This window comes from Seriola aureovittata, chromosome 1 (genome assembly GCF_021018895.1).
Source record: "Seriola aureovittata isolate HTS-2021-v1 ecotype China chromosome 1, ASM2101889v1, whole genome shotgun sequence".
In the NCBI taxonomy this organism is placed as follows: Eukaryota; Metazoa; Chordata; class Actinopteri; order Carangiformes; family Carangidae; genus Seriola; species Seriola aureovittata.
Window position 1 is genome coordinate 323248 of NC_079364.1, and position 17531 is coordinate 340778.

At 47.4% G+C, this 17531-nt stretch overlaps 1 protein-coding gene and 1 long non-coding RNA gene across 4 annotated transcripts in view; both read right to left on the reverse strand.

Moving 5' to 3' along the window:
- Positions 1-146: 146 nt before the first annotated feature.
- Positions 147-5076, reverse strand: LOC130171626 (uncharacterized). Of its 2 annotated transcripts, none has more exons than XR_008828177.1 (4): positions 4527-5076; positions 3965-4100; positions 2480-3094; positions 147-308 (listed from the first exon to the last, which is right to left on the reverse strand). It is a non-coding gene; the product is annotated as an uncharacterized LOC130171626 (long non-coding RNA). The 2 variants fall into 2 exon arrangements; XR_008828175.1 differs by having other exon boundaries at positions 2480-2580; positions 3007-4100.
- A 1802-nt stretch (positions 5077-6878) lies between these two features.
- plekhg4 (pleckstrin homology domain containing, family G (with RhoGef domain) member 4) overlaps positions 6879-17531 on the reverse strand; it is a 42872-nt gene continuing 32219 nt past the window's right edge. For both annotated transcript variants that reach the window (XM_056376759.1, XM_056376751.1), the window contains exons 13-23: positions 13666-14600; positions 11995-12244; positions 10080-10169; positions 9770-9994; positions 9517-9687; positions 8984-9164; positions 8783-8899; positions 8268-8409; positions 8081-8181; positions 7685-7987; positions 6879-7136 (exon numbers count right to left, since the gene is read on the reverse strand). In XM_056376759.1, coding sequence (XP_056232734.1) covers positions 7710-7987; positions 8081-8181; positions 8268-8409; positions 8783-8899; positions 8984-9164; positions 9517-9687; positions 9770-9994; positions 10080-10169; positions 11995-12244; positions 13666-14600 — 2490 coding nt within the window. In that variant the 3' untranslated portion in view covers positions 6879-7136; positions 7685-7709. The remainder of the gene's footprint in view (positions 7137-7684; positions 7988-8080; positions 8182-8267; positions 8410-8782; positions 8900-8983; positions 9165-9516; positions 9688-9769; positions 9995-10079; positions 10170-11994; positions 12245-13665; positions 14601-17531) is intronic.

A 17531-nucleotide genomic window follows, 5' to 3' on the forward strand; every position in this document is an offset into this window, starting at 1 on the left:
TTCTGTCCTTCTCTACCTCCTCTTTACTCTCCTTCCTCCTCCTCTCCTTCCCTCCTGATACTTAATGTACAAGAGAACGGACTGGGCTTGACCCTTGACCCCTGTTGGAACCAGCAGCAGATTCTGAAGGTTGTACTCACACTCACCAGCAGGTGGAGCTGTTGTTGAGGCATCTCTCTCTCTCTCTCTCTCTGCGGATCTCAATGATGTCACTCAGCGCTCACAGGAAGTGGATGTTTCTGCTGTCCAGCTGCTGCGGGATGGGAGGGGCCACACCTGGTCTGACACCTGGGGCACCCTCTCATAATCTACTCAACAAAAAAAAAAAAGATCAGTTCACAGAGACAAATGTCTTTGATCTACGTTGATCACAAGAACAGGCAACAACAAAGATCACAGGACACGGTTTGTTTGCTCATGATAATAATTACATATCAAAAACTGAAAAAAGCCATTCTCTAAATAAATAGAATAATAAACCTTCCCTGGGTGCAGGTCTAGGTGCAGGTCTGGGTGTAGGTCTGGGTGCAGGTCTGGGTGCAGGTCTAGGTGCAGGTCTGGGTGCAGGTCTGGGTGCAGGTCTCTGTGCAGTCTGGGTGCAGGTCTGGATGCAGGTCTCTGTGCAGTCTGGGTGCAGGTCTGGATGCAGGTCTAGGTGCAGGCCTGGGTGCAGGTCTCTGTGCAGTCTGGGTGCAGGTCTGGATGCAGGTCTCTGTGCAGTCTGGGTGCAGGTCTGGGTGCAGGTCTGGGTGCAGGTCTAGGTGCAGGTCTGGGTGTAGGTCTGGGTACAGGTCTAGGTGCAGGTCTGGGTGTAGGTCTGGGTGCAGGTCTGGGTGCAGGTCTAGGTGCAGGTCTCTGTGCAGTCTGGGTGCAGGTCTGGATGCAGGTCTAGGTGCAGGCCTGGGTGCAGGTCTCTGTGCAGTCTGGGTGCAGGTCTGGATGCAGGTCTCTGTGCAGTCTGGGTGCAGGTCTGGGTGCAGGTCTGGGTGCAGGTCTGGTGCAGGTCTGGGTGTAGGTCTGGGTGCAGGTCTGGGTGCAGGTCTATGTGCAGGTCTGGGTGTAGGTCTGGGTGCAGGTCTGGGTGCAGGTCTAGGTGCAGGTCTAGGTGCAGGTCTGGGTGTAGGTCTGGGTACAGGTCTAGGTGCAGGTCTGGGTGTAGGTCTGGGTGCAGGTCTGGGTGCAGGTCTGGGTGTAGGTCTGGGTACAGGTCTAGGTGCAGGTCTGGGTGTAGGTCTGGGTGCAGGTCTGGGTGCAGGTCTAGGTGCAGGTCTGGGTGCAGGTCTGGGTGCAGGTCTCTGTGCAGTCTGGGTGCAGGTCTGGATGCAGGTCTCTGTGCAGTCTGGGTGCAGGTCTGGATGCAGGTCTAGGTGCAGGCCTGGGTGCAGGTCTCTGTGCAGTCTGGGTGCAGGTCTGGATGCAGGTCTCTGTGCAGTCTGGGTGCAGGTCTGGGTGCAGGTCTGGGTGCAGGTCTGGATGCAGCCTATGTGCAAGTCTGGGTGCAGGTCTAGGTGCAGGTCTAGGTGCAGGTCTGGGTGCAGTCTGGGTGCAGGTCTGGATGCAGCCTATGTGCAGGTCTGGGTGCAGGTCTGGGTGCAGGTCTGGGTGCAGTCTGGGTGCAGTCTGGGTGCAGGTCTGGGTGCAGCCTATGTGCAGGTCTGGGTGCAGGTCTAGGTGCAGGTCTGGGTGCAGGTCTGGGTGCAGGTCTGGGTGCAGTCTGGGTGCAGGTCTGGGTGCAGTCTGGGTGCAGGTCTGGGTGCAGGTCTGAGTGCAGGTCTGGGTGCAGGTCTGGGTGCAGGTCTGGGTGCAGGTCTAGGTGCAGGTCTGGGTGCAGGTCTGGGTGCAGGTCTGGGTGCAGGTCTGGGTGCAGGTCTGGGTGCAGGTCTGGGTGCAGGTCTAGGTGCAGGTCTGGGTGCAGGTCTGGGTGCAGGTCTGGGTGCAGTCTGGGTGCAGGTCTGGGTGCAGGTCTGAGTGCAGGTCTGGGTGCAGGTCTGGGTGCAGGTCTGAGTGCAGGTCTGGGTGCAGGTCTGGGTGCAGGTCTGGGTGCAGGTCTAGGTGCAGGTCTGGGTGCAGGTCTGGGTGCAGGTCTAGGTGCAGGTCTGGGTGCTGAGGTGACGGGAGCTTCACGCTGCTGTTGGTAAATGAGCAAAATCAATGTCCTGCATAATAATTGTGAGTGATCATGTTACAGCTCAGTCTCTATCTTTCATGTGTCTGGTGATTTTGTCAGATGACGTCAGTTATAAAATCTGAATTTTGACCAATTGTCTTGTTCGGCTTAATGGAGGCTGTTGCCTGGAGACGTTTTAACAGTTTAATTTCATACCAGTGAGAAACAGCATGAAGCTGAAGGAGCGTTTGCTGCTCCAGGTCTGTTGCATTGACACAGATGTATCACCACAGACAGGTGAGGAAGTTGTATAGAGTTGTTATAAGGTGTCTTTGGTATTGTTACATATGATACACAGACACACACACACACAATTAAGAACCGCATGTCCACTGGTGTCCCATACATGACCACGTCTTCTCATCCAAGAGTAAACGAGCAGGAGATCAGGACTGTGATCCGCCTCCTTCCGCCTGCATTTCAAAGACCAAACAATCGGCCTGAAGAACAGCACAACAGCTGAATGACAGGCTTCAATATACTGTTATAAACTATATTGAATATCCATAAGAAACGTGCAGTGAGTCTGCATGAAGCAACAGATTCCCTCATTTAGCATCATCATAAGAACAGTCGATAACTAACAACTAAACACAGTAACAACAAGCTGCTGCAATAGACAATAAAAAACCACCAGACAATAACATGAAATAGAACAAAATTCCTCCTGTTGAAGTTCAAACTCCTTCAGATCTGCCTCCGTTCATCATTGCTCCACACCTGCAGCATCAACTCACCTGCAGCATCAACTCACCTGCAGCATCAACTCACCTGCAGCATCAACTCACCTGCAGCATCAACTCACCTGCAGCATCAACTCACCTGCAGCATCAACACACCTGAACTCCTCTTTTGTCTCTTGCTCTCTTCCGTCCAGACTCAGACCGATGCAGCTGAAGTTCAGGAAGGTTCTCCACCATTTTATTTCTTTTCAACATAGATGATGAAAAACAAACAAACAAATAATATCATTTAAAACATGTCTGCAGTCCGGAGGGGAGAGTGAGGTAAGTAGGGGATGACAGTAACGCCTCCAACTCAAACATGTACATATAGTTTAGGATGTTGAGCGTCTCTGGGGACAATCACTCTGGATCTTAAATAAACTGTTGAGAAATATAGCTTTAGAAAAAAAAGTGGTCTTGTGGCACAACTTGCCCCCACTGCGGGGTAAATTGTGCCATTAGAGAGAATACACTGGGGTAAATTGTGCCATTAGAGAGAATACACTGGGGTAAATTGTGCCATTAGAGAGAATACACTGGGGTAAATTGTGCCATTAGAGAGAATACACTGGGGTAAATTGTGCCATTGATAACTGAAGTAAAACAGATCATTTTAATCTCACAAAAGATAATGGTATATAAAAATCAAGACAAATTCAATGCAAAATGACTTATTTAACGTTCATTTAACAAACAAAGCCTGACATGAACTTAAAGACATGAACCTCGACTCAGAGCAACACGCTCAGAACAAAATCAAAAATCCAAATGAAAACCTGATCATGCAAATGATCTGGATCTGGATCTCTTCACAGAACCGGCCCGCTACTGCTGCATGGAAATGTGAACTTATGCTCTCTTCCAGCAGTACCACCAGGTTTTCGTGGTGTGGGTAGTTTCTTGAGCACATCCCCTTTATGGATGAGTCCTTCATCATTCTCTCTAAATGTGAAGATGAGCTTTCCATCAACAGACCTCTTACAGCTTTGCTTCAGAAACGTTGCACTGATCTCATCACCTTCAACACTCTCCACCAATTTTTTACCTGCAAACCTCACAATGACAAAGTTACCAGCAGACAGATCCTTGTCATCATCATCATCATCATCATCACTCTGGACACCTGAACTCTCATAATCAGTGGCATGGCTAAGTGGAATCAGAAAGTCCCTCTCCTCTCAGTCTTCTGTTTGTATTCGTGATGGATTCTAAAATTAAGAATGTCACATAGTTTTAGTGATCAAATGAAAGAATACAATGTACAATAACAATAAAATACAATAAAGTAATATATAGTAAATAATCATAAATAGGCCCTTTGGCACAAATTACCCCAAGCCCACCATTGTGAAAACGATGCAGCTGTTTAGAGCTAGCATCATGCTAACTGGATAGACTCATGGTGTATCTTACTAAAGCACTAAAACTATAATTGTTCAAACACAGCAATCAAAAAACCATGATCAAAGAAAATTTACTTTGGAGGGCAAAGTGTGTGTATTGTGTATATTTGGTATATTTTTGTTGTATATTTCCATAGATGTTTTATTCTATAGATGTTTATTTTCTGCTGTGGTAAATGAATTTCCCAGTTGTGGGATAAATAAAGTGAATCTAATCTTAGATGTGCTTACCTCTCACACGTGTCTCCCCTGTTTGCAGGATGAGTGAAATAGATGCCTCTTCAAAAGCATGTGGTGACGTGACCAACTTCTTCTATGGTTTTCTAGATACAGGGGTGGCACTACTTGCCCCTTGGCACTAATTACCCCACTCTCTCCTACATGAGTACAGCTGCGGCGCCACTGTGTACACGTGACGTCACACACTCCTTATGGAAAACTGATAACAGCCTGAACTATCTATCTAAGAAACTGGAGACAAAACTTTTATTTCTACTCCATATAATCATAAACCCTGGATTATAAAATGGCGGAGACGTTGACGTAGGATCCAGCGGCCAATACAGGCTCTACGTATGTGTGTGTGTGCGCGCGCGTGCGTGCGTGTGTGCGTGTGGCTCCACAGGCCTCAGTCTGTGCACATTAAGCATGGGTGTATTATTAGACCAGGATGTCGCGTGTATCGAGTTCTACACGAATCGCTGGTCGAAGGAAGCCGAGGAGGCTCAAATACATCTGTCGTCTGACCGGAAGTAGAAACTACACAACTTAGACTAATTAGAAAAACTCATTTAAAAAAAACTCTTGCAAAAGGGAAACGATCTGTGAAGAGTTCAAACAACACGAAGACTGTCGAGCGGTTTTACTCGCGGCACTTCTCTCCGTGTTTCATTCATTTCCCTCCTTCCGGTCCCGCGACTCGGTGCTGGAGGTGTCGCTGCAGAGATCCGTTCAGGATATCGGTTCCTGCTTCCGTCAGCCATTCCCGCTCTAGGCCCTGTCCAATGAGAGCAGGGGAAGGGGTGTGCACTTCTGAGCCGATGCTGATTGGCTGTGAGAGGCTGCAGGCGGAAGTGTATGAGATCAGCTTCGTCTTGAACGGTTTCTAAAGGTTTTTTTAGGCGGGAAAACGCTTCAGTTTGTTTTCTATTATTTCACATTAAGAGTTAGAGCACATTTTCCTCTTAGAGCGGTTTGGACTAAGAAGTTCTCTGCTGCCATAATATTAAGACCAGAGCTGGATTTAAGACTCATTCTGTAATACTGTGACCTTAGTCTGTAGTACGGCTCAAATCCCAGGCCTGGAGCCTACATGTCCCATAATGCATCTGGTAAGTCTCCAGTTGTTGACAGTGTGGAGACAGGAGACGTCATGCAGCTGTTTCCACATGTGGAGGCTCTGAATGAAACGCTCCTCAGCTCTTTGTGTTTCAGAGCATCAGGTCGTCTCCTCGCTGTCGGTGTGTCCGAACTGTCCCGGGTCCTCAGAGTTCTGCTGCAGCTGGTGGACCAGCACTGGACCGGACCCGGGTCGCTCCAACAAGACCAGCAGTTCCTGGGTAAACCACAAACCCCTCAGGCTGCAGGAGACACATCACGATCTGTCAGCTGAGCTGATGTTTATCTGAAGCTTGTGATCAATTCTTTATCAGTCGATCTGTTTATTTCTCTGATTAAATGATTATTGTTATAAAACAGTGTTTCATCTTTCTACTGTCAACCTGAAAATAAAGGTTCAAATGAAAGTGTTTAGAGAAAGTTCAATTCTTCAGATGATCAACAGTTAACATCTTCACTTTTTACAAGTTTGATCAACGCTGATATGTCTTGCTTAGAAAATGATTTTAATGATTCATTTTCTGTAAATCAATTAATTAATGAATCGACTAATTGTATAATCTTCCCTCTCTATCACTGAATCACCTGGTGACTCCGCTTTGTGCTGTTCTGTCAGGTCTGTGTAGTGGAGGGTGAATCTGACCTGAGGTCTGTGCAGGTGGAGCGAGCTGCTGCAGGTGGAGGAGGAGGGGGCGGTGCTGGACTCAGGCTGACGTCACAGGACGGTGAAGTGGTTCTGCTCAGGAGACTGGAGAGGACTGAACAGCTCCTGGTCAGTGACACAGACTGACCCGGTCCAGTCTGGTTCTGAGCCTCGGAGGTTTCAGTCTGTTCATTGCCAAGGACACACACCTGAAGTTCTGGTTCTGAGTCAGAGGTTCTTTATGTGGTGGGAAAACTTTTTGAAAGCTTCTAACAAAAAAAAACAGGAAAAAGAAAATCAGTCGGTGAATCAATGAACAACTGATTTATTGAATCAAGTGTGATGAAGCTTATTGATCAGTCCAGATGTCCTGATTCTCCAGATGTTACAGTCAGTCTGACCTGATATAAACTGACTGTGTTTCAGGAGAGGATGAAGAAGAAGCTTCTGTCCACGTTGAAGGAAAACTACCAACTGAGAAATCAGCTGATCTCAGATCAGTGCCACATGACGTCTGATGAGTTTAACATGTGACAGATAAACAGAGACTGTGGTTCACATTTTGGTTACCGAGGCGACAAACGTCACACTGAAGCCACGTGTTCGTTTCAACAAACTCTCGTTTATTATTCAAGTAAGAAAAGTGACAGCTGTTTATTTACACACATGTACAGAGTCCAGCTGATCCTGGACCAGCTCAATAACAGAAACAAGCAGCAGCTGTGAGGAGTCGAACTACACACAGAAACTCCAACAGTAATTTACACAACAAACTACTGAACCTGCACAACACATAAATAACAACAACAGCTGACCAGACTCCGTCCTCTGGTTCACACTGCAGCAGGAAGGACACACACCTGCAGAGACACAGAGTTTAATGTACCTGTGCTGACATCACTGAATATTATATATAAATATTCACACATAAAAACAGTTTTAAAAAAACTGATTTTCTTTTATAAACTGTTTGTATTAATTGATGTTTTTCTTCCTGTGACATCGCTCATTTATCTACATGTGATTATTAACCTGTGATCATGTGACAGCTGTGATCATCACATGACACTGACAGTCGACTGTGTATAACAGACTGAAAAGAACATGGCTGACAGGTGAACACAGTGATCAGCTGTCTGTTTAAATAAAGTTTATCTGAGGGATTCTTCAGATCTGTGAATGATTGTAAATGATTGTGGATGATTGTGAATAAAGTGGATTTTGACGTTTTCCTGTTTGTAAACATGAAGACAGGAAGTAAATAAATGCAGGTGCACAAACACACACACACTTATTAGTTAAGTGTGTAGTATAGTAAAGTGTTGTGTAGAATCACTGGAGCTTGGGGAGATGGCCCTGAGAGGACACACCTGTGGACAAGTGAGGACAGGTGTATGTGTTCACTCACAGTGGCGTCCTCCAGGTGAGCTGTCTCAGACGATGGTTGCCGGGCCGATGAGAGGAGCAGACGTCTGAGGATGGGGACACACAGTTAACGTCTCACCACAGTCTCTACTCTCTGCTGTCTCTGTATTCACAGCTGACTTGAACTGGCTGCTGAGGTGCTGTTTGTTGGAGGAGGAGGAGGAGGGCTGGCTATAGGGGCGGGGCTCCTCGGGCAGCGCCTCCTGGAGGTGGGAGGAGACGCAGCCGCTGTCGGAGCCGGTGGATCCGGAGAGACAGCGAGACGACGAGCCCGAGCTCTCTGTGGCTGAGAGAGAGACAATCAGCTGTCAGACAGGTGTTTATCAGAGGAGCGATACCTCCTGTTAAACACAACATCTCTGTTCCTGTCTGTACGTACTCATGGAGGGCTGGCTGCTGGTCTCATGCTCCTGCTCGTCCTCCTCGATACAGGAAGTGATGAAGGAGCCTTCAGCTGCAGGAGAGGGGAGGGGGGTTTGGCTGGGGTGGGGGGAGGGGGGTGGTGGTTATAAAGTGTTCAGAGAATCAGACTACAGAGAACTGGACCGGACCGGTTCATATTGTACCTGTACATGTGCAGGTTGAGCGGCCCCAGCAGACTGGAGGAAGAAGGTCCTGATGTCCCAGGGTCAGAGGTCACCGCTCCTCGTTTAAAAGGGTTGGAGTGGTCAAAGACGGAGACGGCGATGGACGCCCTTGTCCTGGCACCTGAACGATCATATCAATAATCAATCCTTATTTTACTCATCAGTCAATGTTGATCAATAATAGAATAATCAATGATCAGAAAATAACTCTCTGATGTCTGTGACTGATGGTCAGACTGAAGAGAGGAAGGTTTATCATCATCATCATCAAAGGTTTGTTGATGTAAGTTTCAAAGACAAAAGAAAAACCAGCAGATACTTTGACACAGTGTCGATAAAATGCTTTAAATATAAATGAGTTTTTAATTCAGATTGATCATCATGTAAAATGATATGAATTATTATAAATATTAATGAGTGATTAACATGTTTATATATATTGTGTGGTACCAGAGACACTGAGCTGTCAATCAGCCAGCATCACTTCCTGTTACCTCTGCTCTTCATGATGTAGTGAACGGCTCGGTCACTGATCGCCGCGTCGCTCGGCTGAATGTCTAGGAACGGTTTGTTCCCCACGCCCATGGACACCATCTCCTTCAGACGCATCTCTGAACACATGACACATGACATCATCGTTAGATCATTACATCACAGAGGAGGAGCTCAGAGGCACAGACCCCGCCCCTCTCTACCTTTGTTCCTGGTGGCCTGGGTCCACAGGATTCGGGCGATGTCACACGTCCAGGTGAGTTTCACATCTGGTGTGGCGGCCTGAAGGATGAAGGTCTGATTCTTGGACGTCCTCCTCCTGAACCAGATCTCGAACCGCAGCCCGCTGTCACCGGTGGACTCCGTCAAACCCACGTCAGCTGTCTGAAGGACAAACAGGATGTTAAAGTTTCAGAACAAGACGTGGTCTGTGGTCTCAGGTCTGTGGTCTCAGGTCTGTGGTCTCAGGTCTGTGGTCTCAGGTTTCAGGTCTGAGGTCTGTGGTCTGAGGTCTGTGGTTTGTGGTCTGTGGTCTGTGGTCTGTGGTCTCAGGTTTCAGGTCTGAGGTCTCAGGTCTGTGGTTTGTGGTCTGTGGTCTCAGGTGGTCTCAGGTGGTCTGAGGTCTGTGGTCTCAGGTGGTCTCAGGTCTGTGGTCTCAGATGGTCTCAGGTCTGAGGTCTCAGGTGGTCTCAGGTCTGTGCTCTCAGGTGGTCTCAGGTGGACTGAGGTGTGTTACCTTGAAGGAGTGTTTGTAGATGAACACGTCCAGCCCTCCCTCCATCTTCTTGGGTTTACTGAAGAGTATCAGCTCCTCAAACAGGAAGATGTGACGCTGACATTTCCTTCTCCCAGTCCAGACCGTGAACTCGTCCTGACGGATCAGCTGACCCTGCTCCTTCAGGTTCACCTGAGAGACAGAGACGGATCACTTCCTGTCTGCAGTGTCACATGACTGAACTGTCCACTGTCTGATTCATCTCTCAACTTACATCACAGTCTCTGATGGCGTCCATTGCCAGCAGATCGTTGCCATGGCGAAGCTGAAACTTGACCATGTCGGTGGCAGCCTGCAGCGCGACGAGCTCCGCCTCCTGGGCCACGCCCACCTCCTTGCTGAGGTCGGTGAGCAGCAGAGCGTATTTACTCATCCTCTGGACCGGCTTCAGCAGGTAGGAGGACAGATCCATCTTATCTCCCAGCTCCACCTGCTTCCTCTGGGGTCAAAGGTCACAGACAGAGTTTAGGAATGTGGGACACAGCTCCCACTCAGAGGTCAAAGGTCATGGTGTGAGGTCTCACCCTGAAGAAGGAGTTTCCGTGGTTCAACAGCAGAGCATCAGACTTTGGTTTGTTCTTACTGTAGAGAGCGTAGAGACTGAACTGCTCCTGCTGTGAGAGAGAGACCACATCTGGATCAACATGTGGATCAATACTACATCTGTTCAACACCACAACTGGATCGGATCAACATCTGGATCAATACACATTTAGATATAAACACAGCAGCTTCCTCCTCTGACAGACACGGGGTCATTACCCTTCGTTGATTAATGTCTGATAATCAGCTGATAACCTGATTGATACATGATGATCATATATCAATACCTGAGAGTTCAATAATCTGATGATCAGTTGATATTTAGTTTCTTGTGATCAGTGTAAAATAAACTATAAACAGTTTGTTTCTGATCATGGGATTTATCAGCTGACAGGTTCTTTGATAGTGATTGATCTGTAATAAACTAATCAGCTGATCAATCATCCTGACTGACTTAATGACATTCATATTAATCAGTGTTTTTTTCTATAAAACAGCTGACACGTTTATTTATTCACGACAATGAACTGATTGAAGTCTTAGATTTATGGTGTTTGGTTCAGTGTGTCTCAGCTCATCTGTTTCCCTCCCTGTGTATGAGGTCACAGGTCACACGTGGAGCCAGGTGTGTCTCCTTCCTCCTCCTACCTGTCTGTGTGTCCCCAGTAAAGATCAGTGATGAGTCGTTCACTGGACTGACTGAGTTTTAAAGATAATATTGTTAACAGTTTGTCAATGAAAACATCTGCAGCCTCTGTAACTGACAGAGAGGCTTTTCCTCTTCTGGTCTCTCTTCAGCAGCAGGTCGTCGCTCTCTTTATAATAATATAATAATAATTATAATTAGGGCTGTCCCAAACGATTATTCTTCAAACGATTAATTTAGCGATTATTTTTGCGATTATTCGACTAATCTAACGATTAGTTTTTTTATTAACCTAACAGTAATTTTATTGCAATTATTTTCCAGTTAGTCATTTAATATAACAATTTGCCCCGTCCAACATCTTGACTCGCTGCACCAGGGTGTTTCCTCCTTATGTGCTCGTGCATGACTGTCGTGCATGAGAGATATGCCAGATGCACTTTGCAGAGTCTGCAGTCTACCGCACTGTTGGTGTCAAGATTAAAGTATTCCCAAACTCTGGAGGACCGTGTGCGAGCATTTTTGCCGTGTGTTGCTCCACGCGCTCCGTCGTGCTGCTGGTAGACGCCGACATGTTGTTCAAATAGATTTACACAGACGCAAATCATTCACGTAGTCAATGACTTCAATTACGTCACCGCGTTGTCCCAGTCCGTGCGCTGCGCTTGTATCCGGGTAAACCAAAGACGATGGATATAAACGGTCCATTAGAAAGTTCCGGTTTGGTTCTATGAACATTTACCCTGTGTGGTTTTACACGACGCGTCGACACTAAAATTCCACGTTGAATAATTTTTATAATCGACAACGTCGATTACGTCGGATAATCGTCCCAGCCCTAATTATAATATATTATCATAACATGTGAGCAGCTACAGCTTCAGGTGGAGGATAGCTTTTAGCATGCTAACTTCAATAGCAGAAGAGACGTGATAGAGACAAGAGTTAACATCTGTGTTTGTCTGCACCTCTGGAGAGGAGACAGATGCTGGTGAGTAAAGAAATGAAGTGACTGGTCAGTAAACAGCTGCTAATGCTAACATTAGCTATGTAGCATTAGCAAAACGAACATATAGCTCCTTTAAATGAGCTCAAACATGTCCGACATGTCTCTACTGTGACTGATCACAGAACAGTGACTCTATTCACTGTGACTGATCACATGATCAGAGGACTGAATGTCTCTCCCCTCTGGTGCTGTGTGTGTGTGTGTGTGTGTGTGTGTGTGTGTGTGTGTGTGTGTGTCCTACATGTCTGAGGAAGCAGTGAGGCACTCTGAGTGGGTGTTTCCAGCAGGCCTCCAGCTCCCTGAGGAAGAACTGACTGTGGAAGTCCAGGAGTTTCTCCAGGTTCCCAAAGACCACGGAGCGTTTCCCCCTCAGGTCCTGGGGCAGGTCGACCCGGTCCATCTCTGGGAAGTAGTGGTGTATGATGTATCGCAGAGAGCGGACGTATTCCCGCTCCGTGGTCACCATCTCCTCCACAATGTGACGCAGTTTACTGCACAGACATGTACACACATCAGACTGATGACAGGGACAAGGTGAGCTCAGGTGTGTTCATCACGACTCCTCCTACCTCCTCACTACATCTCCAGCTCACTGGAAGAAGAAGATCTGCTGTTAATCATTTAATCTGTGAAGACTCTGAATCTTCTCATCGACACCCAGACCTGCTTCGCTACCGTCACATTAACGAGGTTACTGTCTTTCTTCTCAGTGAAGACTGAGACAGTGTTGACTGGTAGAGACCAGTCTCAGGTAGAGACCAGACTCTCTGTTCTGTCTGTTCTATTATACAAAATGTGGTCCGACGTTCTGGGTTGTACACTGACATCTACGAAGGCTGCGATCAAACTAACACACATGCAAACACGCATCACATGACCAATCATCTACACTGAACATGTGTGAGCAAGTGTAAACAGGAAGTACATTGTCTATTCTGCAATTGGTCAGTTACAGTAAATCCACTGAAGGAGGAACAGGTAGTCCAGGCTGATGAGAGCCAATCAGGAGAGCCCGTCGGTGTGACGTCATCATTTCCAAAGGTCTCAGTTTCTGTCCGTCCAGACTACAACACAACCCCAGAGATTTCAAAATAAAACACAACCCCAGAGTTTTCAGAATAAAACACAACCCCAGAGTTTTCAAAATAAAATACGTCCAACTGAGTTTCTAAAAGTCATCCTCAGGTGCTTCGGTTGAACTACGTCACTGTGCCTACATGGATGTGATAATAAGAGCAGACTTTAAATGGACACATTACCATGACAACAACTCTGTGGGTCAGCTGTTAGTTTGTCTCCCAGGTGAAGCAGCAGGTAACTGCATGTTTCAGGGAGATCTTTCAAATGTGGATACAAGAACTAAACCTGACTCAAATGCTTTCCACGTTAACCACTCAAAAATTCAAGATGGCTGCCATTTCTGGCAAGGAAATGTTATTTTTTGCACCAAGTTCATCCACAATTTTTTCATCAATAATCCTGGTGTCAAATCAAACTATAATCTAGAAAGTGACATTTTATATTCATCATAAAAAATTAAATGAAAGTATTTCAGCAAAAACATTACTCACAAAAAGATTGCTAACTAGCCTTGCGCTAGTGAGTTAGCCTAGAGAGTTAATGTTAGGACAAGTAAACATAGTGACTAATGAAGCTCTGAGGAAATGTTGAAATCTGTCTGTGGGTAAAATGTGTTTCTTGTTCCTGACATGGCGGCCATTTTAACATTTTGAAATTTCAGATGTCTAATGAGATTTTTCAAATTAATGGCCCCAGAGAGAAAAACAGACCAGGTTCACAAAGATTAATACATGATCTGCTGCAGGAGGATGAATCAGACCTGAACAGACGCCATGTTGATTCTCATGGATGTAAATCATGATGTAAATCAGCTGTCCAGCTGATTACCCACCTTCCCCTGGGGCGGGGGTCTATTGCAGGGCTGCCGATGGTTCTCGGGGTGCCGGGTGTCCCGGGGGTGCGTAGCCCCTGTCCCATCCAGCCGTGAGCGGGCGTCCTGGGGCAGAGCGTGTGGTCGGCCGCCTCGGTGCTACTGACCTCCAGGCCGCGGATGAACACGCCAGTGTTTCCTCTGCGCACAGGCTCGCTGAGGGCACGAGCACACGACCCGTACCGCACCGCTTCGGGGGTGGAGGGACAGTCAAAGCTCTGGGTCTTCCTGAGTTGCTGCCGCCTGCTGGAAGAGAAGGAAAAAGAGGAGGAGGAGCAGGAGGAGGAGTCCAGGCGAGGAAGGCTGGGACTGGAGCAGAGATCCACCCGGTCTGATGACTCCTCTGAGGAGACGCTGCGGAACAGACGCTGGAGGAGCGGGGTGTGCTGGGGTGTGTGGGGGGAGCCAGAGGAGGGAGCAGGGGTGAAGGCGATGGGTGAGGAGGTGAGGGGGAGCAGGGAGGATGCGCTACGAGGAGGTGAGGAGGTGTTAGCGTCCTCCTCTGGCGGCCAGGAGGAGGATGATGTCTCACGGACACCCCAGAGTCCTGACAGCGTCTTCCTGGAGGACATAGAGCTTCTGCTGTGGGTGGAGTCAGAGCGGCGCCTGTGGCTGGAGTCTCGTGTCCTGAGCGCTGCCTCCATCTTTCTGTCAAACATCTTCTTTGTCTCCTGACACTTGGACCAGGCAAAGCTCCACTGACGGAGGCCTCGCTCACCCCGCAGCTCACCTGCCGCTGCCTTCATCTCCTGGAAACGGGCATCTGTGATTGGTGGGTGCTCACGCTGGTAGTCCTCCAGGCAGCCAATCACAGCCTGGCATTTGTCCGGCAGCGTGCACTCCTCCATACTGACACCAGCTAGGTGACGCATACCCTCCAACGCCCAGCCATAGGCCTGCAGACAGAGAGGGAACTGGTCATGTGACATCACACAGGGGTGGGGGGGTTGACCTCTGACCCTTAACCTGAGCAGCAGGTTAAATTACCTCATTAGTTCTTCTTCTTATTAAGTTATTTATTCATTTATTTTGTCTCTCAGTAAAATACGAACATATTTTCTGACAAACAGAAGCTGACGGTGATGTTCAGGTGATGTTACACAAACAAACCTGCTGATTAGTTCACACATGAAACTGATGAACTGTGTGTGTGTGCGTGTGTGTTGACACCACAAAGGAGGCGACCACCAACCTCCTTCTTTATTGAAGGTTGGAGGGGGAGGAGCTTGTGTGTGTGTGTGTGCTATAAATAAAAGACAAGGCCTCCTGTTTTTCTACACAGATGGGATGAATGAGTCTTTACCCTCCTGACAGACAATAACACATTACCTCACCACTAAGACAGCACACACACACACACACACACACACACACAGACAGACACACACACACACAGTAACATGTGAGGTCATGTGCGTGGTTGGCCTCAGGTTGGCCTAGGTGGTGGGTCTGTACCATGACCAGCAGAGGGCGCTCAACACGCTCAACACACAGGAAGTGTAAAATCATTTAAGATCAATGGATCTGAATCAATATTTATAACTTCCTGGATCTTTTGTTTCAGTCATCAAATCAATTTGAATGTATTCAAATCAAAGTGGATGAGTGACATCACAAACTGCCAATCAGGCTGCAGAGATCCTCTGGTATGTTCATCTCCCATCGTGCTCTGGAGCAGTAAGAGGTCAAATAAAAACACGCTCCAGTGAACATGGGTAACTGGTAACACTGGCTGAACAGGTGTGAACCTGCACAGAGAACAGGTGAAGCTGCAGGTAACTGACATCACATCATCCAGGTGCAGTCTGTCTCTGCAGTCCGACAATGAAACCATATGAACCATCACTCTCTCTCTCACACACACACACACACACACACACACACACACACACACACCTACAGTAGGCCTCTGGGTCAGCGCTTTGTGTGTGTCTGTGGGAACTGAGCTGCTGCTGTGATCAAGACACATCAGCAAGCTAATCAGTTACAGGAGCAGTGAGCCGACACACACACACACACACACACACACAGGATGGGAGGGGTGGGGACAAGCATTAAGTAAGCTGTCAGTCATCTGTCCTGATGAGGAGGAGGATGGACAGGATGATGAAGGCTCAGTAGGATAAATTACATTAAAGGTGCCCTTCTTTCAGTCTTTGTGCTAAGCTATGCTAACAGTTTCCCTCTGCCTCTAGTCTTTGTGTTAAGCTAGGCTAACAGTTTCCCTCTGCTTCCAGTCTTTGTGCTAAGCTAAGCTAACAGATTCCCTCTGCCTCTAGTCTTTGTGTTAAGCTAGGCTAACAGTTTCCCTCTGCTTCCAGTCTTTGTGCTAAGCTAAGCTAACAGATTCCCTCTGCCTCTAGTCTTTGTGTTAAGCTAGGCTAACAGTTTCCCTCTGCTTCCAGTCTTTGTGCTAAGCTAGGCTAACAGTTTCCCCCTGCCCCCCCAGCTTCAATAACTCACTACATTTTAAAATCCATCAGAACAGAGACACTGCTTCTTCATCAACAGGCTAAACTAGCAGTGACACAAACAGCTGTGATCAACTTCAAAGTCTTAACAACAAATTATTCACTAACAGAAGAAGAAATGTTTAATTTTTTAGTATTTAAATGTTTATATGTTTATGTGTTTAAGTGTTCATATGTTAATAAGTGTAAGTGTTTAAATGTTTATAAGTTTAAGTGATTACATGTTTATATGTTTAAATGTTTATATGTTTAATATATACAGCTGTGACTGTGACCATCAGTGAACAGGAGGCTTTTACTAAACGCGAGAGAAGAGACGAGGACCGACCCGGACTCTCATTAAAATAACATGGTTTCTATTGTACTGCAGAGACAGGAGGAGGAGGAGGACTGACCAGGAGCAGACAGGCTCTGGTTTGGGGACAGTGTCCCTGCAGGATTCCAGTCCTGGAACCAGTCAACCACAGAGGAGGGAGGAGAGGAGGGCGGAGGGGGGAGGTCAAAACCCTCCAAAACCAGATAAAGGAGGAGGGGGAGGGCTCCTCTCTACCCCTTCAGAGGAGGAGGAGGAGGAGGAGAGGGAGTGGTCTGACTTCAAACACACCAACATATTTACTGAATCAGTTGCTCTTTAAAGTTCCAGACTGGAACCAACTGAACCTCTTCACATCAGTCTGACAGGTCCGGTCCAGACCAGGACCAGAACCTCCCAGACCAGCTTCACTTTACAGGAAGAACTCTGGTGTGCAGGGTTCTGTTTCTGTTCCTCTGTGTAGTTCTGGAGTCTGTGGGTTCAACCAGGTCTGACATCATGTCACACGACCTTCTACCAGAACAAACATGGCCGACATCAGCAGGTCGCTCTGGGACGTCTGAGCTGAGCAGGACTGTAGAGTCTGCACAGAGACCTCGAGCTGAGTGAACCGAGATCTGTATTTACCTGTATGTCTCCCTTGGCAACGCACAGGTGATGTCATCATCAGTCACAGATATAAAACATAAATCTTCATGAAAACGACTGAAGATCAGAGTCTGTACACATCACAGACCAGCTGATCCAGACTGGAATAGACCTGGTCCAGACTGTCAGGGCAGTGTCAAATGACTGGACTGAAGGTCTGGTGATTCTTTAGTGTAAAACACTGAGAGCTACACCCAGTCTGTTCTTCCAACCAGTCTCCACCAGGACTGACGTAGCTCCGCCTCCTGTATGGCATTTCAGAGCAGACGCTTCAGAAGCTGTTACAATGTGAGCTGAACTCCGACGTGTCAGTGACTTCAGGTTTATCACAGGTGAGCTCGGGGTTGTTCTCACCTGCTGGAAACACTCTGGTTGGTGTAGAGGGGGGTGGAGCC